At 45.0% G+C, this 22,331-nt stretch overlaps 2 protein-coding genes across 2 annotated transcripts in view; both read right to left on the bottom strand.

Moving 5' to 3' along the window:
- Window positions 1–22,331, bottom strand: part of LOC140726087 (up-regulator of cell proliferation-like) — a 620,561-nt gene that overhangs the window by 70,648 nt on the left and 527,582 nt on the right. The window lies entirely within an intron of this gene.
- LOC140726085 (interferon-induced very large GTPase 1-like) lies at window positions 1,608–10,707 on the bottom strand. The gene has a single exon (XM_073042025.1). It carries the CDS (start codon window positions 10,696–10,698, stop codon window positions 4,243–4,245), a length of 6,456 nt encoding a protein of 2,151 aa, XP_072898126.1. The 5' UTR covers window positions 10,699–10,707; the 3' UTR covers window positions 1,608–4,242.

The following is a 22,331-nucleotide window of genomic DNA, read 5'->3' as shown; positions in this document are numbered from 1 at the left end:
TCGGCCTGAAATGCCAACTGTACTCTTCACCATAGATGCTACCAGGCCTGCTGAGATCCACCAGCATTTTGTGTGTGTCACTTGGATGTCCAGCATCTGCAGATTTCCTCTTGTTTGTGATGGAACAGTACAGGAGAGAACCTGGCTATTCAGCCCACAACGACTGTGCCTCTTCTAGGCACTGACCCCTCTCTGTATAAAAAGACATGCACATCTCCTTTAAACTCCACCCCCACCCCACCTGAATGCACGTCCTCTCGGATTGAACTGTTGTATTTTGACTCACATTTAGCTCGACAGTTCCACGGCTTTCTGATCACAAAGTGAACTTCACTGGTGAACCCTATTCCCAGTTAAACACATCACATGATAGAACATACCAGACGATGACTGCCCAATAACTGTTGTCTTTATTGATCAGGATTTGTTCAAGGAGTAATTACACAGTTCAAACATTAACTATTTAGTTACACTTCTCTTTAGTTTACTCTCACAACTTCCAAAACCCCCCGCCCCTGTTCAGGTGTTCCCCACCCCAGATGAACCTGGCCAGGGTTCACCGTGAGTTCTTCTCCGAGTCCCTGACTCAGGGTCTTCTTCACTGGTTGCTCTCCTGAGTCAGTGCTGTCAGTGATCTTGTCCGGCACCGTTTTATACGTTTCTTCCCAAAGCTCTCAGACATTCAGATTTATTTATCAGATCTACATTGAAACATACGGTGAAATGTGTGTTTGCATTCACAACCAACACACCGAAGGATGTGCTGGAGGCAGCTCACAAATGTCACCAGACTTTCCGGTGCCAAGATAGCAAACCCAATGTTCAGCAGGAAAATACAACCGGCAGCAACAACAATAACAGCAAAACAAGCCCCTTTTCCACACTCCGACCCCTCCCCTTCACACACACAGGCAGCTTTTCCTTGGCCCCAGACTCTGACTTACAGATATTGGTCCTCCAGCCTCAGTCCCTGGCATGGACTCACAGACATTGTCCCTCGATCTCCAGACAGGGCAACCCTGGGGATTCTGCCTCCAGGCCTTGATCTCCAGACTCACCAACTTTGCTGTTTGATTTTTAGACATCACTCTACAGTCTTGTCCACATCTGAACTTCAACCTTGGGCCATGCCCCCTGGTCTTTCCATCCTCTGGGTATTGACCCCACTTATCACAGGATTTGACCTTTGGGTCTCCTCCTGCCATGATGGACTACAACCCAAGACTCACTGACTGGGATTGCTAACCTCCATCCTCACTGCCTGCCAAACTGACCTTGGTCTGTGGAGTCCTCTGAAATGGACTCTGAACTCTGAACACCAGCTCTGCTCCGTGTCCCTAAACCATAACCCCCAATTCCCCGTCTGTCCGCCCAATGAACAAACGCTAAAAAAAGAACCCAAGAAGCAAAGCAAAATCATTTAAATCTGAGCCATGACCTCGACAGAGATCACACACGCCTCCTATCCCCTCCAAGCTCTACCCTTCACCCTCTCCCCTTCCTCTCCACACTCCACCCTCCACTGTCCCTACTCCCTGTTCCACCTCCCTCCTGCTTCTCCCTGTTCCCCTCCCTCTCCCCATGTAGTCTCATTCACAGATCCTGGAGTTATGGGATCTGAAACATGGCCGCTTGAATTCCGAATTGGCTTGCCCACAGAAGGGAATACTGCCTGGAGATCCGTAACCAGTGGTGTTGTGGGAGCCCTACTCTTGGTCATTTTTATAAAGGACTTGGATGAGGAAGTGGATAGCTGGGTTAGTAATTTTGCAGATGACATGAAGATTGGTGGAGGTATGGATAGTGCAGGAGGTTGCTGTAGGTTACAACGGGACATTGACAGGGTGCAGAGCAGGGCTGAGAAGAGGCAGATGGACTTCAATCCAGAAAAGTGTCAAGTGATTTGTTTTGGAAGTTCAAAATTCAAGGCAGAATACAGAGTTAATGGCAGGATTCAGAGCAGTGTCAAGGAACAGAGGAATCTTGGTGTCCATATCCAAAGTTTCTGTGAGTTAACTGTGTCCTTAAGAAGCTGTATGGTGTGTCAGCTTTTATTTGTCAGGGTATTGAGTTGAATAGCCACAAGATCATGTTGCAGCTCAGTAAACCCTGGTTTGACCACACTCAGAATATTATGTTCCATTCTGGTATCTCATTATAGGAAAGATGTGGAAGATTTAGAGACGGTACTGAGGAGACTAATCAGGATGTTGTCTGGATTAGAGAGCATGTTTTATGAGGACAGGTTTGAGTGAGCGAGGGCTTTTCTCTTTGGAGACAATGAGGATGAGAGGTGATTTGATAAATGTGTACAAGATAAGTACTAGAGACCTTCACTCGGGGTTGAAATGGGTAATACGAAAGGGCATAAATCTAAAGTGTTGGGAGGAAACAGAAGGGAGATGTCAGAGGTAAGTTATTTTTACACAGAGAGTGGTTTTCTTTACAGAAAGAGTGGTGAGTGTGTGAAATGCACTCCTGGGGTGGTGGTAGAGGCAGATACATTGGGGGCATTTAATAGACTCTTAGAGAGGTACATGGGTGATAGGACAATGGAGGGTTATGTGGGAGGGAGGGGGTAGATTGATCTTGGAGTTGTTTAAATTGTTGGCACAATCTCACAGGGAAAAGGGCTGCACTGCGATATACTGTTCCATGTTCCAATGCTGGAGTTGCAGTTTGTTGGGATGTTCCAGGATTTCCCAGATTCTGGAATGGGCCCAGCTGTTTGGAAAACTACAAATGTAAGGATCCCATTTCAGAAAGGACGGAGGTAGAAAGCAGGAAACTCAGTGTCTTGATGTCTGTCACTGGGAAAATGCTGAACACACACTGAAGGAACGATGACAAGGTGTTTAGAAAATCTCACACGGTCAGACAGAGTCAGTGACAATGAAAGAACTGCAGAGGCTGGAAATCTGGAAATGCTCAGCAGGTCAGGCAGCATCTGAGGGAGGAGAAACAGTGTGTGAGCAGAGTGCTTTATTCAATGTGCTGAAGGGAATGAGCTGCCTGCTGAAGCTGCTCAGTGATGTCTGCTGGAAACACACGGGTCTGCAGGGACTGGAATCTGGGATGAAAAACGAGCTGCTGGAACTCAGTGGGTCAGGTCAGCAGACCACAGACTCTCTGAACTCCTCCAGAGTGGAGGGAGAGAGAAAACAGTGAGCTACCAAACTGTTAGCCTGTCACTGGCATTCGGAGAAATGGGGGAATCTACAATGAAGGATGTGATATCAAGGTCATTGGAAAATATTATGAGTGAGTCAAGTCAGCCTGGATTAATGAAATGGAAGTCACATTTGACTGGTCTTTCAGAGGTCTTTGGGGAAGTATTGAGTGAAGTCGTTCAGGGGGAACCAGTAGATGTGATTTATTTGGATTTTCGGAATGTTATTGATGAGGTCTCTCACTGGAGGTTGGTGAACAAGTTTAGAGCACATGGAGTTGGGGAGAGAAGACGAGAGCACTTGGAACTGGGAGAGATTTCCAGCATGGACTGAACATTGGTTAATGTAGAGAAAGGAAATGGTAGGAAGGAATGGGTCCTTCTCACATGACTGGTCTGTGATCCGTGGGGTGTCTCAGACAGGGATCAGTGCTTGGGCCCCAGTTATTCACAGTCAGTTATTTCCCTGAGGAGACCAAAAGTAACATTTCCAAGTATACTGAAATGGGAAAGTGAGTAGAGATGAAGGAAAATGATTCTCCACCCTGGAGCTGTAGAGAGAGGCTCAGGGATTGGCTGGGCTCAAAAACAAGATCAGCAGATTTCTGGGAATGAGAGGGATCAGGGATATTGGGATAAGGGTGGGAAATAGAGAGCCATCATTGAAAGTGGCATCACAGGTAGATAGGGTCATAAAGAGAGTGTTTGGTGCATTGTCCTTCATAAATCACGGCACTGAGTACAGGAGTTTAGATTTGGAAGCTGGACAATACTGTGGAGAGGCCTAGTTTGGAGTATTATGTGCAGTTCTGGTCATCTACACACAGGAAAGATATTAATAAGCTTGAAAGAGATGTTGCAAGGACTTGAGGTGAATAGGTGAGGACTTTATTGACAATGAGGGCAGGACCATGAATGTAGGAATGAAACATTCCTTCTGCTCTGCTAATTTTTTTAATGATTTGTGATTGGATTTGAATTTGAATACTCTGTGATTTACTCTATCCAACCCTTCTGAGACAGACAGTTTCCCTTTGTCTGTCTCTCACTGAGTAACGCCATTTAAAGGGACATTACCAAGACTGAATGGTTGTATTATACGTCTTGTTCATTTCTTCCCTCACCACCTCCCAGTCAATGTTCCAGCTTCCATCGATCTCTGCAGGCTTTGCTCCGTATTCATCAGCAAACCGCTGATTGAAGGTGTAGAAAACCTTCTTCCAATAGGATGCTGCCTGTGCGGAAATTTCCCGTTGGATAATCCAGGATTTGTAGTAATCATTGACTGTTTGATAATCCTTGTAGGGATGCAATTCCCAATTTGTGTCTTTATTTTTGAATGATCTTTCACTTGCGACTGAAGCTGTGCAGATATCCATTACAAGACATTCACTGTCTATCCAATGATATGTGTTGAGCCCTTTAGGTCTGTGCTGTTTACAGGAGTGTTGTGAGTGTACCGGGGTCTCTGAGTCACAGAAAACCCCACAGAAAGGACATTTCTTTGTACAATTGAATAACCCTTTGAACAACTCCTCCCTGGGTTTAATGGATAATTCTTCAATCTTTGCTTTGACATCCCAGCCTTTTACCTCACTGAGAAGTTTCTGCTCCACCTCTTCAATACATGGCAGAATGGCTTCTGCACATTTCTTGCCATCACTGCCACTCTGAAACAGAACGAGCTTCATCTCATCTTTGGGCATCGAGATTCTTGTCTTTAACTTTTCAACAAACATGTTTAGGAAGCTCTGAGCATTTCCAGCAAAGTTCTGCTTCACTGCATCCTGAACAATGTCCTTAGCTTGCCCAGTGATCCCTGTGATGATTTCTTTAGCCAGACGGGTAAATGTGCTCTCTCCATCGCGTTCTGTCTCGCAGTGTTTAATAACTTGCTGATGGAGCCAGTCTTTGGCGAAATTCTCAAAGTCTCTGATGTACCGGAGATATTCATCAAATTGAGGTGTTTGTTTCAGGTGGACCAGGAGGGTCACAGTGAAGTTGTTGCAGAGACTGTACTGTCGCTCAGGGTCATGTTTTTTCATATCATCCACGATGTTCACGCTGAGAGTCTTGAGGGTGGCGTCTCGGAGAGCTGGCAAGAAACAAGATCGTGCAAATCGTTCTGCTTGTCTCTGGTTCTCATCCTGCTCTGTGTAAATATCTTTGAAGAGATCAAAGTATTGATCTTTCATGTTTTCCAGTCTTCTCCGTGGGTCGTGTTTGTGGATGAACCTCCTGTGCATCTCCTGGAATCTTGGTACAGCGTAACCACACAGGTGAAGTTTAAACACGGCCTTGAAAACCTCAGACATTGAAAAGTGTTGATGTGAAATATTGTCAACTTTTTCCTCTATCATGTTCAAAAGTTCAATGCAATATTTATTGTCATAATCCATGTCCATTTTTGTGATGTCAGTGATCCAATGTCTGCATTCACCCTCGATGAGATGTGTAATAATTGCTGCTTGATTGAGATCTGAATTCAATCTGGATGGAATGAGTTTACTTGGACCCCATCTCCAATATGACACGTTGATGTGTTTCACTTCAATCTGAAAGTACTGGGTCCCCAGTTCACAGAGATTTTTACCTTTTAGCCTTTCATTAATCACTCTCCCTTGAGCTCTTATTGCCTCTCTGAGAAGATTTTCAATCTCCAGGTCAATGTTTCTTTCTCTGCAGGGCTGATACTCCAGCTGAGAGAGTGTATCTTCCCACATCGTTTCAAATTCATTTTGCAATTCCTGGTCACCCAACACCCGATTTGCTGTTTTACACTTCCGTAAAAGTTTCTTCACCTGTTCTCCAATATTATTCTGAAAGTTATTACAAATATCATCCACTCCCTGCAGTCCCACCCGTCTACTCACGGCATCTCTACATCTCTGCATTGAATTGTGCTGAAGTCGGCTGCATAAACTGGAGATGCTGAGCTTAAATTCCTCTCTGTATTTCTCCATTAGATGCACGTTATCAGCCCCACTTTCATACAGAGCTTGTAGTTTATCCAGAGTGTCACCCTCCCTTTTGTTCATCTCTGTCCTCATCTCCCTCTCCAGATTACAGAGCAGTTCGGTGAGATCTCCCCTGGCATTGCTGATTCTGTTTTCAGCCTCAGTTCCCCAGGAGTGAGTGAATTTGCGGAGTTCCCACTCCCAGTCCTTGTACTTCATGGAGAGGTGGTTGTAAGCCTCTGCGAACAGGCTGTTCTGGAAGCTGAAAATGAAATTTTCGTGTTTCACCTGTTCCCAAAGCCCAGCCATCCATTTGATAAAGTCCGGGATAGTGAAAGCTCCTTGGCATTGGCTCTGTTGGATTAGACACTGAATTAGGTTCTTCTTCAGTTGGGAGACGTGTTCACTGTAGCCGGTGTTGACTGCAGCCATTGGGGGTGTACCATGCCACAGACCAGGGATGTACAGGTTGTCCTTGTCAGCATCATAGTCCATCACATCCCGGAACGTTACTCGGTCTACCTTCTCCAGCTTTGCTGCAGCCTCTGTCATCTTATCCAGCTGCTCCAGGAGTTTCTGACGGCCTCTCAGATTCTGATCGTGCGCACTCACATCGCCGACGTTCTGGTAGACAAATATGCACTTTGGCCCTTTCCCTGTCTCCCTCATGCGGATTAAGGAATGGACAACAATCTGTAAAATATCTTTCATCTCTGACAGATTTTCCATCCCGATGTTTACCAACGTTAAGTTGCTTAATCCAACCACGAACGTTGCCAGCTCATTGTCGTGCTCGTAGCTGTCTGTCAGTGTTGCGAGTTCTGGGGCTCTCAGCCCCTCTGTGTCAATGACCAGGATGAACTCACAGCCCAGCTCCTCGGCCAGGCTCCCTGTGACTTTGATCAACTGCATGTAGGCCCCTCGAGTACATCGGCCGCTGCTCACAGCAAACCGCAAACAGAACATTGTGTTGAGGAGTGTGGACTTGCCCGTGCTCTGAACTCCGATCACCGTCAGCACAAACACTCGGCAAGCTCTTCCCACTTTGTTGGCCACTTCTGAGAGTACGGCAGTGATCCATGGAATGGGAACGTTGGAAACGTCTCCATCGATGAGTTCCAGTGGGAACCCTTCCAGCAACAGTTCAGCAGCAACACCTGGGAACTGCGACACCTCTGGGTGGATCTGTGTCCTTCGGGTGACATTGTCTCGAGTCACTGAAAGTTCATAAACCTGGCCAAGCTCCCTCATGAAATGCTCGAGTCCCAGGGAACTATCTGACATCTTCTGATCCAACTCCTTCAGTTCCTTCACCTTCTGCTTTGAGTCTTTGCACAGTTCTTTATAAATTCTACGCAATCCTGCCATAACTTCCCGTGATTTACTGTCCAGTTCCAGCTTCAGCCACTGTAGGGAAATGGCTCTGTCAACCCCACCATGACGGGTGAGGTGTTCAATGAACAGCCGCATCTCTTCCGACAGACTCTGTCTGAGCTGAGCTTCCCGGATTCTGTTCTTCTCTTGGTCTAGTTCGTGGTTATACACTTCTGTGGTTCTGTCCCCACGGAGTTTCATCCGAGATTTCTCTTTTTCAACTTTAGACAACCCTTGCCAGGGCTCTCCATGAAAGGGCAACAGTCTCCTTTTATACCCAGTAATGTCTCCTGAGTCAAGTCTGTCCAGTATTTTGGTCAGTTCCTTGGCTCGTTGTATTTCAGGTTGATGTTCATCGACCTCAATCCCACTTTCCATCGCAATGTCAGCCATTTTCTCCAGGCTCAGCAAGGTCTGGTCCCTGTCCCTCATTAGAATTACTTGTTTGATCTGAGAACAAACTATCTCTGCAAGGTTAGCTTCATTTACATTTGTTCGAACAATCAATTGTTGACGTTCTAACTTTAGATCCTTCAACAATTTCTTCACCTGCTCAGGGGTTATGTGTTGCTGATTGATGTGGGTGTTGACTATGAGAAAGAGTTTTGCTGGTGACTGTGGGAGAGACGTGAGGAATTCTCGTTCCTTCTCACCGATAATGTCAATGAAAATAAAGAGAGCAGCAGATACTTTTGCCAGAAACTGAGCGTTTCCCTGGAAAGTTTCAGCATCCCCTCGGAGGTTAATGAATGCAGCAGCCTCTGGGAAAATATCCGTGTTACTCTTCCCAGAAGGGAGATACCAGCTGATCTCAGCCATTCCATCAGATATCCTGCGGGGCACATTCCCACATTCCATCTCGGAGTGCAGGAAGATGTTCTGCTGCAGCTGTGCTTGACTCAGGGTGAGATTGAGGATTCGGGATTTGGACACTGTGCACCTTCCCAGTCTGAGGAAGGACACCGTTGGCATGGCTGCTGTCACGATGGGCACCTCCACAACGGGGCTGCTGTCTGTAGGAGAATGTGGGCACCATGTTTTAACAATGGGCCTCATGGCCCAGAGGAGAAGGGTGGCACCAGGCCCTTCTGTGGGTCCCCTCACCTTGTCCATGGGGTGACTGTGTGTGTCTGGCATCAGAAAGGGTAATGCAAACTGGCACAGAGACATCTTCAGCATCAGTTCCTGCTGGAGAAAGTGGTCAGCACAGAGGAAAATGGCAGCAATGATGTCCAGAGGATTCATCCCAGAAACCCCTGGTTCTTTTACCTGAAACCACTGGCTGAATTCTTCATCATCAATGTCCTCACATTGCTGGAACTGAACAGGTGGCCAGTCAGGATTCCTCGCCAGGGAATTGGCTGCGAGGATCCTTTGGAGAAATCGCCAGGGAAGATCTTCTGCTCGAGTTGGTTTGCTGTCCTCCAGTTTATCATGGGATACCTCCCGAACAGCCTGAAGAGACAGTTTGTGAGGATAATGATCCTGTAATCCCAAATCCTTTACAATTTGACATGGAGTATCATTTAGGGAATGGTTATTTCCATCTGGTAAACCACTGTTTATTCCTTCTGAGACACCCTCAGTTCCCTCTGAGGTGTTGAATGAATTCTGATGACATCGTTCCTCTGATACTGGGAATTCTTCAGCGTCAGTTTTTCTCTGCATTTCTGAGGTACGTTCCTTGGCTGGTTGTATTTCAGGTTGACATTCATCGACCTCAATCCCACTTTCCATCGCAATGTCAGCCATTTTCTCCAGGCTCAGCAAGGTCTGGTCCCTGTCCCTCATTAGAATTACTTGTTTGATCTGAGAACGGAGTTTTTCCACAAGTTTAGCCTCATTTACATTTGCCCGAAGAATGCATTGTTGAGGTTCTAACTTTACATCTTTGAACTGTTTCTTCACCTGCTCAGGGGTTATGTGTTGCTGATTGATGTGGGTGTTGACTATGAGAAAGAGTTTTGCTGGTGACTGTGTGAGAGAGGTGAGGAATTCTCGTTCCTTCTCACCGATAATGTCAATGAAAATAAAGAGAGCAGCAGATACTTTTGCCAGAAACCGAGCGTTTCCCTGGAAAGTTTCAGCATCGCCTCGGAGGTTAATGAATGCAGCAGCCTCTGGGAAAATATCCGTGTTACTCTTCCCAGAAGGGAGATACCAGCTGATCTCAGCCATTCCATCGGATATCCTGCGGGGTACATTCCCACATTCCATCTGGGAGTGCAGGAAGATGTTCTGCTGCAGCTGTGCCTGACTCAGGGTGAGATTGAGGATTCGGGATTTGGACACTGTGCACCTTCCCAGTCTGAGGAAGGACACCGTTGGCATGGCTGCTGTCATGATGGGCACCTCCACAACGGGGCTGCTGTCTGTCGGAGAATGTGGGCACCATGGTTTAACAATGGGCCTCATGGCCCAGAGGAGAAGGGTGGCACCAGGCCCTTCTGTGGGTCCCCTCACCTTGTCCATGGGGTGACTGTGTGTGTCTGGCATCAGAAAGGGTAATGCAAACTGGCACAGAGACATCTTCAGCATCAGTTCCTGCTGGAGAGAGTGGTCAGCACAGAGGAAAATGGCAGCAATGATATCCAGAGGATTCATCCCATGATTCCCATGTCCTTTAACTTCAAAGAAATCACTGAAGTCTTCATGGTTATTGCCTTCACCTTTGGAGGAGAGAGCAGGTGGCCAGTCGAGATTCCTCGCCAGCGAATTGGCTGAGAGGATCCTTTGGAGAAATTGCCAAGGAAGATCTTCTGCTCGAGTTGGTTTGCTGTCGTCCAGTTTATCCTGGGACACCTCCTGGACAGTCTGAAGAGACAGTCTGTGAGGATAATGATCCTGTAATCCCAGATCCTTTACAATTTGTGGGAGGCTGAGATTTTCAGACTCATTATTTCCAGCTGGTAAAATGTTCATCATCGTCTCTGATGCGCTCTGTGTTCTCCTGGAATCTCTGTCCTCTTTGTTGTGTGGGAGTTTGGGTAAAGGGGGTGTTTTGGGGATAGGCTTGCAGTTCTCTTTCTTCGATTCCCAAGCTAGTCTCCAATGATTTATACTTTTGACTATTTTCCAGTCAAGGATATTTGCTATGCCTGATGTTCTATTGGAACACACAGTTCCTGTCCCAGAAGCACAGGGCTGATCCTCTGACTGGTTCCGTGTCTCTGGCTGATGATCACTGTCAGTTCTCATTGTCCTGGCACAGTGTGTACTGAGCACAGTCAGTAGGAGATTACCATGGGAACCTGGAATCAGCCATAGAATTACACCTGGCCTTGGTGACAACACACCAGGAAGACTGGGAACTTGTTATTCTTATTAAGTGAACGATGTACTTTCTCTTGAGTGACTGTAATGATGATTCTGCAGATTTTTTCCCGGAGTGAAATCAGAGAATCATTGAAATACTCAGCAGGTCAGGCAGCATCTGTGGAGAGAGAAACAGGGTCAGTGTTTCAGCTCCATGTGTTGGTGAGTCTGTCACATCAGGAGAAGTTGAGTTGGTCATCCCTCTGTTTACTGGGGGTTAGAAGAATGAGTTGTGATCTCACTGAACTGAGGACAGAGTTTAACATTGCTGGATACAGGGAGGATGTTCCCGCTGGCTAATGAGTCTAGGATCAGGGCACAGGCCGACTGTAAGGGGTCGTGATGTCCAAGACTCCACAAAAGGGGGCACACAATTAGAACATAGAACATAGAACACAGGAAGGGAACCAGTATGACAGAACTGAGGATGAGCCAGCAGGTTTACAAATAGATGATGGGTGTAACATGAATGTAAGGAAGGACAGGCCAATGTCTGGGTAAAAATACAGACAGAGCAAAGAGCTAAATTGTACCACAGAGGCAGAATTGAAAAGGGCATAGAATACAGGACTAAAGGTGTTGTATTTAAATGTGCATAGCATTTGGAACAAGGTGGACAAACTCATGGCACAATTAGAGATTGGTCGGTGTGACTTTGTGGGCATCACTGAGTCGTGGCTGAAAGAAGGCCACAGTTGGGAGCTTAACATCAAGTGATATACTTTGTATTGAAAGGACGAGCAGGAAGGCATAGATGGTGGTGTGGCTCTTTTGGTAAGAGATAGAATTACATCTTTAGAAAGAGATAACATAGGGTCAGAGAATGTTGAATCTTTGTGGGTGGAGTGAAGAAACTACAAGGGTTAAAAAAACTTTATGGGAATCATACATAGGCCTCCAAATAGTACCCAAGATGTTGGTTGATATTGCAAAGGGAGCTAGAAAAAACATGTGATAAGAGTAATTACACAATTATGGTGGGGGATTTCAATATGCAAGGGGATTGAGAAAATCAAGTTGGTGTTGGATCGCAAGAGAGGGAATTTGTTGAGTGCCTATGAGATGTTTATTTTAGAATACCTTGTGCTTGAGCCTACTTGGGGAAAGGTTATCCTGGTGTTGTGTAATAACCCAGATCTGATGAGGGAGCTTAATAAAACAGACATTTACAGCACATAACAGGCCCTTTAGCCCACAATGTTGTGCCAACCATGTAACCTATTCAAGAGACTGCCTAGAGTTGCCCTAGCGCACAGCCCACTATTTTTCTAAGCTCCATGTACCTATCTAAGAGTCTCTTAAAAAACCCTATTGTATTCGCCTCCACCACCGCTGCCAACAGTGCATTCCACACTCCCACCACTCTCTGTGTGAAAAACCTACCCTGACATCCCCTCGTTACCTGTTTCCAAGCACCTTAAAACTACGCCCCCTCGTGTTAGCCGTTTCAGCCCTGGGAAAATGCCTCTGGCTATCCGGATGATCAGTGTAAAGGGACCCTTAGGAGGCAGTGTTAATGATATGATTGAATTCAGACTGCAATTTGACAGGGAGATGCACAAGTCATACCAATCGGTATCGCAATGGGATAAAAGGAATTACAGAGGCGTGAGAGAGAAACTTGTCCAGCTGGATTGCAGGAGGATGCCGGTGGGGATGAGACCGGAGCAGAGGTGCCTGAAGTTTCTGGGAATAGTTCACAAGGTGTAGGATAGATACAGTATGTCCCACAGACAAAGCTCTCTAATGGCAGGAGTATTGAACAGTGGCTGACAAAGGAAGCTAAGAACTACATAAAAGCCAAGGAAAGGGCATATAATGTTGTAAAAGTGAGTGAGAACTTGGATGATTGGGAAGCTTTTAAAATCGAACAAAATTCAATTTGAAAAGCTATAAGAAGGGAAAAGATGAAATGAGGGCAGACTAGCTAATAATATAAAGCAGGATACTAGAAGATTTTTCAGTTATATAAGGAATAAAAGGGAAGTGAGAGTTGATATTGGACCACTGGAAAATGATGCTGGTGAGGATAGTAATGGGGGACAAAGAAATGGCAGATGAACTTAATGGTACTTTGCATCAGACTTCAGTGTGCCAGAGATCTGTGAGTGTCAGGGAGCAGGAGTGAGTGCCATTGCTATTACAAAGGAAAACGTGCTTGGCAAACTGAAATGTCTTAAGGTGGATAAGTCACCTGAACTTGATGGACTACATCCCAGAGTCCTGAGAGAGGTTGCTGAAGAGACAACGAATACGTTGGTCATGATCATTCAAGAATCACTTCTATCTGGCATGGTCCCGGAGGACTGGAAAATTGCAAATGTCAATCCATTCTTTCAGAAGGGAGGAAGGCAAAAGAAAGGAAATTATAGGCCAGTTAGTCTAACCTCAGTGGTTGGGAAGGTGTTGGAGTCTATTATTATGGATAAAGTTTCAGGCTACTTGGAGACTACTGATAAAATAAGTCAAAGTCAGCATGGTTTCTGTAAAGGGAAATCTTGCCTGACAAATCTGTTACAAGGATTTTCAGAAGACAATTGATAAGGTGCCACACATGATATGGTGTTACAGGAGAGATACTGGCATGGATAGAGGCATAGTTGACAGGCAGGAGGCTGTGAATGCAAATAAACTTTTTTGGTTGTCTGCCGACGTTCCTCAGGGGTCAGAATTGGAACACTTACTTTTCATATTGCTTGTCAATGATTTAGATAATGGCATTGATGGCTTTGAGGCAAAATTTGTGAACGATACAAAGGTAGGTGGAGGGGTAGGTAGGTAGTGCTGAGGAAGCAATGCAATTGCAGCAGGACTTAGACAAATTGGAAGAAAGGGGAAAAAGTGGCAGATGGAATATGGTGTTGGGAAATGTATGATAATGCATTTTGGTAAAAGGAACAATAGTGCAGACTATTATCTAAATGGGGAGAAGGTTCAAACATCAAAGCTGCAGAGGGTTTTAGGAGTCCTTGTGCAAGACTCCCGGAAGGCTAATTTACAGGTTGAGTCTGTGGTAAAAAAAGACAAATGCTTTTTTTCCCCAAGAGGAACAGAATATAAAAGGAGAGAATGCTGAGCCTTTACAAGACACTAGTCAGGCCACACTTGTAGTATTGATGGCATGAACATTGATTTCTCAAACTTCCGGTAATGCCCCCAGCCACCCCCTCCCCTTTCCCTCTCTCACCTGATCTCCTTGCCCACCCATCGCCTCCTTCTGTTGCTCCTTACCCCTTTTCCTTTCTTCTATCCCCTTCTTTCTCTTTCACCGATCAACTTCCCTGCTCTTTACCCTGCCCCTCCCTCTCCAGGTTTCACCTATCACCTCGTGTTTCTCTCTCCTTCCCCCACATTTTAAATCTACTCCTCAGCTTTTTTTCTCCAGTCCTGCCCAAGGGTCTCGGCCCAGAATGTCGCCCGTACATTTTCCATAGATGCTGCCTGGCCAGCTGAGTTCCTCCAGCATTTTGTGTGTGTTGCTCAGATTTCCAGCATTTGCAGATTTTCTCTTGTTTGTGATCCTGTATCGATTATTGGAATCTTAGCAAGATTACCAATAAAAATCATCACTGCTTACCATCAATGAACTCAGCCTTTGATTTACTGCAAAGGTCAAATTCTTCACTAAATTAGATCTTGGATTTAATTCAATTTGGATTTGTCAGTGTGATGAATGGAAGACCATAAGACCATAAGACAAGGGAGTAAAAGTCAGCCATTCAGCCCATCGAGTCTGCTCCACCATTACACTATGAGCTGATCCAATCTCCCCTTTAGTCCCATTCCCCCGCCTTCTCACCATAAACTTTGATGCCCTGACTACTCAGATACCGATCAATCTCTGCCTTAAATACACCCAATGACTTGGCCTCCACTGCCACCTGTGGCAACAAATTCCACAGATTCACCACCCTCTGGCTAAAAAAATTTCTTCGCATCTCTGTTCTGAATGGGCGCCCTGCAATCCTCAAGTCATGTCCTCTCGTACTAGACTCCCCCACCATGGGAAACAACTTTGCCACATCCACTCTGTCCATGCCTTTCAACATTCGAAATGTTTCTATGAGGTCCCTCCTCATTCTTCTAAACTCCAAGGAGTACAGTCCAAGAGCGGTCAAACATTCCTCATATGTTAACCATCTCATTCCTGGAATCATTCTAGTGAATCTTCTCTGAACTCTCTCCAATGTCAGCACATCCTTTCTTAAATAAGGAGCCCAAAACTGCACACAGTATTCCAAGGGAGGTCTTACCAGTGCCTTATAGAGCCTCAACATCACATCCCTGCTCCTATACGCTATTCCTCTAGAAATGAACGCCAACATTGCATTCGCCTTCTTCACCACCGACTCAACCTGGAGGTTAACTTTAAGGGTATCCTGCACGAGGACTCCCAAGTCCCGTTGCATCTCAGAACTTTGAATTCTCTCCCCATTTAAATAATAGTCTGCCTGTTTATATCTTCTATCGAAGTGCATGACCATACACTTTCCAACATTGTAATTCATTTGCCAATTCTTTGCCCATTCCCCCAATCTATCCAAGTCTCTCTGCAGACTCTCTGTTTCCTCAGCACTACCGGCCCCTCCACCTATCTTTCTATCATCAGCAAACTTAGCCACAAAGCCATCTATTCCATAATCCAAATCGTTGATATACAATGTAAAAAGAAGCAGCCCCAAAACGGACCCCTGTGGAACACCACCGGTAACCGGCAGCCAACCAGAATGGGATCCCTTTATTCCCACTCCCTGTTTCCTGCCAATCAACCAACACTACATCCACGTATGTAACTTCCCCGTAATTCCATGGGCTCTTATCTTGTTATCAGCCTCATGTGCAGCACCTTGTCAAAGGCCTTCTGAAAATCCAAATACACAACATCCACTGCATCTCCCTTGTCTAGCCTACTTGTAATTTCCTCAAAAAAATTGCACTAGGTTTGTCAGGCAGGATTTTCCTTTAAGGAAACCATGCTGAGTTCTGCCTATCTTGTCATATGCCTCCAGGTACTCCGTAACCTCATCCTTGACAATTGACTCCAACAACTTCCCAACCACCGATGTCAAACTAACAGGTCTATAATTTCCTTTTTGCTTCCTTGCCCCCTTTTTAAATAGCAGAGTGACATTTGCAATCTTCCAGTCCTCTGGAACCAGGCCAGAATCTATCGACTTTTGAAAGATCATTGCTAATGCCTCCGCAATCTCCACTGCTACTTCCGTTAGAACATGAGGATGCATTCCATCTGGTCCAGGAGATTTATCTACCCTTAAACTATTCAGCTTCCTGAGTACTTTCTCTGTCGTAATTGTGACTGCGCATATTTCTCTTCCCTGACACCCTTGAATGTCCGGTATATTGCTGATGTCTTCCTCAGTGAAGACTGATGCAAAATACTCGTTCAGTTCCTCCGCCATCTCTTTATCTCCCATTACAATTTCTCCAGCATCATTTTCTATCAGTCCTATATCTGCTCTCACCTGTGTTTTACTCTTTATGTACTTGAAAAAGTGTTTAGTATCCTCTTTGATATTATTTGCTAGCTTCCTTTCATAGTTCATCTTTTCCCTCTTGATGACCACCTTAGTTTCTTTTTGTAAGCTTTTAAAAACTTCCTAATCCTCTGTCTTCCCACTAATTTTTGCTTCCTTGTATGCCCTCTGCTTTGCTTTTACTTTGGCTTTGACTTCTCTTGTCAGCCACGGTTGCATCCTTTTTCCATTCGAAAATTTCTTCTTCTTTGGAATATATCTGTCTTGCACCTTCCTCACTTCTGGCATAAACTCCAGCCACTGCTGCTCTGCCGTCCTTCCTGCTAGTGTCCCTTTCCAGTCAACCTTGGCCAGTTCCTCTCTCATACCACTGTAATTTCCTTTACTCCACTGAAATACCGACACATCGGATTTCGGCTTCTCTTTCTCAAATTTCACAGTGAACTCAATCATGTTGTGATCACTGCCTCCTAAGGGTTCCTTCACTTCCATCTCTCTAATCACCTCTGGTTCATTACACAACACCCAATCCAGTACAGCCAATCCCCTAGTGGGCTCAACAACAAGCTGTTCTAAAAAGCCATCTTGTAGACATTCTACAAATTCTCTCTCTTGAGATCCAGAGCCGACCTGATTTTCCCAATCCACTCGCATGTTAAAATACCCTACAATTATCATAACACAATCTACAATTATCCGGCAAGCCTTTTCTATTTCCTGTTGTAATTTGTAGTCCACATCACTGCAGCTGTTAGGAGGCCTGTAGATAACTGCCATCAGGGTTCTTTTACCCCTGCAATTTCTTAGCTCAACCCATAAAGATTCTGCACCTTCCGATCCTATGTCAACTCTTTCTAATGATTTAATATCATTTCTTACCAATAAAGCCATGTCACCCCCTCTGCCTACCTGCCTATCCTTCCGATACACCGTGTATCCTTGGACGTTCAGCTCCCAAAGACATGCATCCTTCAGCCACGTCTCAGTGACGGCCACAATATCATACCTGCCAATCTGTAACTGTACAACAAGATCATCCACCTTATTCCTTATGCTGCGTGCATTTAAGTATAACACCTTAAGTCCAGCATTTGGTACTTTTTGCATTGATTGCACTGAACCTCATCCCAATGGCTGCAAGTTTGCTCCATCACCTGCCTGTCCTTCCTGACATCCTTACTGCTCATTACCTTAGATCTATTTCTGTTTTCCCTCTCCTCCGCTCCATCATTCCGGTTCCCATCCCACCGCCAAATTAGTTTAAACCCTCCCTAACAGCTCTATTAAGCCTTCCCGCCAGGATATTGGGTCCCCCTAGGATTCAAGTGTAACCTGTCCTTTTTGTACAGGTCACACCTGCCCCAAAAGTGGTCCCAATGATCTAGAAACTTGAATCCCTGCCCCCTGCTCCAATCCCTCAGCTGAGCATTTGTCCTCCACCTCATTCCATTCCTACTCTCACTGTCACGTGGCACAGGCAGTAATCCCGAGATCACTACCTTTGCGTTCCTTCTTCTCAACTGCCTTCCTAACTCCCTATATTCTCCTTTCAGGACCTCTTCCCTTTTCCTACCTATGTCATTGGTACCTATATGTACCACGACCTCTGGCTCCTCACCCTCCCACTTCAGGATATCTTGGACGCGATCAGAAACATCCCGGACCCTGGCACCAGGGAGGCAAACTACAATCCGGGTCTCCTGATCGCGTCCACAGAATCGCCTATCTGACCCCCTAACTATCGAGTCCCCTATCACTACTGTCTTCCTCTTCCTTTCCCTACCCTTCTGAGCTACAGGGCCAGACTCTGTGCCAGAGGCACGGCCACTGTTGGTTCCCCCAGGTAGGCTGTCACTCACAACAGTACTCAAACAGGAGTACTTATTGTCAAGGGGTACAGCCACTGGGGTACTCTCTAATTCCCTAACACGGTCCCTCAGGAGCTGCAGCTCAGCGCACCTGAAACCTAAACCTACCTTGCCTCACCCGCTTCTGCCTAAGCTCGTTGAGCCAAAGCCCTTAAGCCTTCACTCTGCTCCCGGCTCACTCCACTGCCCACAAATGACGTGGCCCGCTGTATAAGGCTGTGTCCTTTTTAAATCTTCCCCGCTTCACTGCCCGATGTCACATGCCTGCGCAGTCCCACCTCTCTTAACTCTGATGAGAAGAAGAAAAAATCAAAATGGCTCCCACCATACTCCTGTTCTGATCCTCCGACTTCCTTCTCCAAAAAATGACATTCAGAATGAAGATGACCTTCACTGGGCATTATGAATACCTAGTCATGCCTTTTGGACATGTTAATTCATTAATGATCGTAGGAAGTATTGTCAGAAAGTCGGATGGTAGTGCTGAAGATGAGGTGGTTGGTTTACTGTTTAGTGAGGAGAAGCTGTTGATAGGGTAAAATTGTAGTCAACGGGATGAGTTGTAACGTAAAAGACGGACAAAATTGAAAAGGGTGAATACAGGACTGTAAGTTTTATATTTGAATATGGGCAGTATATGGAATAAGGCAGATGAACTTGTAACACAGTTGAAGATTGGTAGGTAAAATGTTATTGGCATCACTGAATCATGGCTGAAAGAAGATTATAGCTGGGAGGCTAATCCAAAGATACACATTTTTATTGAAAGCCGTGGGGTGGGGGGAGGGGGGTGGTGTTGCTCTATTGGTAAAAAATGAAATCAAATCATTAGAAAGAAGTGACACAGAGCCAGAATATTTTAGAAACATAGAAACATAGAAAACTTATAACACAATACAGGCCCTTCGGCCCACAAAGTTTTACCAAATATGTCCCTACCTTAGAATTACTAGGCTTACAAAGAGCCCTCTATTTTTCTAAGCTCAATGTACCTATCCAAAAGACTGTTAAAAGACCCTATTGTATCCGCCTCCACCACAATTGCCGGCAGCCCATTCCACGCACTCACCACTGTGTAAAAAATTTACCCCTGACATCTCCTGTGTACCTACTCCCTAGCACCTGAATCCTGTGTCCTCTTGTGGCAACCATTTCAGCCCTGGGAAGAAGCCTCTGACTATCCACACGACCACTGCCTCTCATCATCTTGTACACCTCTATCAGGTCACCTCTCATCCTCCGTCGCTCCAAGGAGAAAAGGCCGAATTCACTCAACCTATTCTCATAAGGCATGTTCCCCAATCCAGGCAACATCCTTGTAAATCTCCTCTGCACCCTTTCTATCATTTCCACATCCTTCCTGTAGTGAGGCGACCAGAACTGAGTACAGTACTCCAAGTGGGGTCTGACCAGGGTCCTATAACTGTAACATTACCACTCGGTTCCTCAATTCAATTCCATGATTGATGAAGGCCAACACACCATGCGCTTTCTTAACCACAGAGTCAACCTGCGCAGCTGCTTTGAGTATCCTATGGACTCGGACCACAAGTCCGATGGACTGTGATCCTTCACACTGCCAAGAGTCTTACCATTAATACTATATTCTGCCATCATATTTGACCTACCAAAGTGAACCACTTCACACTCATCACGGTTGAACTCCATCTGCCACTTCTCAGCCCAGTTTTGCATCCTATCGATGTCCTGCTGTAACCTCTGACAGCCCTCCACACTATCCACAACACCCCCAACCTTTGTGTCATCAGCAAACTTACTAACCCATCCCTCCACTTCCTCATCCAGGTCATTTATAAAAATCACAAAGAGTAAGGGCCCCAGAACAGATCCCTGAGGCACTCCACTGGTCACCGGCCTCCATGCAGAATATGACCCGTCTACAACCACTCTTTGCCTTCTGTGGGCAAAGCAGTTCTGGATCCACAAAGCAATGTCCCCTTGGATCCCATGCCTCCTTACTCTCTCAATACGCCTTGCATGGGGTACCTTATCAAATGCCTTGCTGAAATCCATATACACCACATCTAATGCTCTTTCTTCATCAATATGTTTAGTCACATCCTCAAAAAATTAAATCAGACTCATAGGGCATGACATGCTTTTGACAAAGCCATGCTGACTACTCCTAATCATATTATACCTCTCCAAATGTTAATAAATCCTGCCTCTCAGGATCTTCTCCATCAACTTACCAACCACTGAGGTAAGACTCATTGGTCTATAATTTCCTGGGCTATCTCTACTCCCTTTCTTGAATAAAGGAACAACACCTGCAACCCTCCAATCCTCCGGAACCTCTCCCGTCCTCATTGATGATGCAAAGATCATCTCCAGAGGCTCAGCAATCTCCTTGCTCACCTCCCACAGTAGCCTGGGGTACATCACATCTCATCCAGTCCCGGTGATTTATCCAACTTGATGCTTTCCAAAAGCTTCAGCACAACCTCTTTCTTAACATCTACATGCTCACGTTTCTCAGTCCGCTGCAAGTCATCACTACAATCACCAAGATCCTTTTCCATAGTGAACACTGAAGTATTCATTAAGTACCTCTGCTAATTCCTCCGTTTCCATACACACTTTCCCACTGTCACACTTGATAGGTCCTATTCTTTCACGTCTTATACTCTTGCTGTTCACTTAGTTGTAGAATGCATTGGGATTTTCCTTAATTCTGCCTGCCAAGGCCTTCTCATGGCCCCGTCTGGCTCTCCTAATTTCCTTCTTAAGCTCCTTCCTGTTAGTCTTATAATCTTCTAGATCTCTAACATTACCTTGATCTCTGAACCTTTCATAAGCTTTTCTTTTCTTCTTGTCTAGATTTACTACAGCCTTTGTACACCACAGTTCCTGTACCCTGCCATAAATTCCCTGTCTCATTGGAACGTACCTATGCAGAACTCCACACAAATATCCCCTGAACATTTGCCATATTTCTTCCATACCTTTCCCTGAGAACATCTGTTCCTAATTTAAGCTTCCACGTTCCTGCCTGATAGCCTCATAATTCCCCTCACTCCAATTAAATGCTTTTCTGACTTATTAAAGGCTTTTCTAACTTGAATCATTGTGGGTAGAGCCAGGATCTGCAAGGGTAGAAAGACCCTGATGGGAGATGTATACAGACCCCCAATCAGTAGTAAGAATGTAGTCTACAAATTACAATAGAAGATAGAAAATACATGCCAAAAGGGCAATGTTACAATAGTCATGGGGGACTTCAATATGCAGGTAGATTGGGAAAATCAGGCTGGTACTGGATTCCAAGAGGGGAATTTTGAGCATGCCTACGATTGGCCTTTTAGAGCAGCTCGTGATTGAGCCCACTAGGGGATTCTGGATCAGGTGTGGTGCAGTGAACTAGAATTGATTAGCATGGAGCATAATTTCACTCCATCCTATCGAAGGCTTTTTCTGCATCTAAGGATAATATACACTTTGATATTTTTTTGGATGGTGAATATATCACATTCAATAACTGACGTATATTAAAATGTGAGTAACGAGTTTTAATAAATCCTGTCTGGTTGTGTGATATAATAGATGGTAAAATAGTTCCAAGTCTTCGAGCTAAGATTTTGGATAAATATTTTGCATCAACATTTAATAAAGAAATTGATCTGTATGAAGAACATTCAGCTGGATTTTTATTTTTGTTTTAAGAATAAGAGAAATAAAACCTTCATAAAACGATTGAGGGAGTTTACCTGATTTAAAGGACTCTGATAAAACAGAGGATAAATAAGGTGCAAGTAACGTAGTGAAAGTTTTATAAAACTCCCCAGGAAAGCCATCAGGTCCTGGGGTCTTACCAGAATGTAAAGCACGTATAGCCTCAGCCACTTCTTCATTGAAAATAGGCTGATCTAACTGTATTAGTCCATCAGCAGACAATGTAGGAACGTTGATATTACTGAAAAAAGCATTCATATAGGTATCATCTGAAGAAGAATCAAGACTGATACAACTTAAGGTAGAAGTCTTTAAATACTTTGTTAATTTCAGAATGGTCAGATATCTTAGTACCATTATCTTTAAAAATTTCTGTGATTTGACAATTAACTGTAAAAGATTTTAAGCGATTGGCTAATAAACTACCTGTTCTATCCCCATGAATGTAAAATTGAGTTTT

The sequence above is a fragment of the Hemitrygon akajei genome, chromosome 4, assembly GCF_048418815.1.
Source record: "Hemitrygon akajei chromosome 4, sHemAka1.3, whole genome shotgun sequence".
Classification (NCBI taxonomy): Eukaryota; Metazoa; Chordata; class Chondrichthyes; order Myliobatiformes; family Dasyatidae; genus Hemitrygon; species Hemitrygon akajei.
The sequence above is the reverse complement of the archived record's forward strand: the minus strand, read 5'-3'. Positions and strand labels throughout refer to the sequence as shown.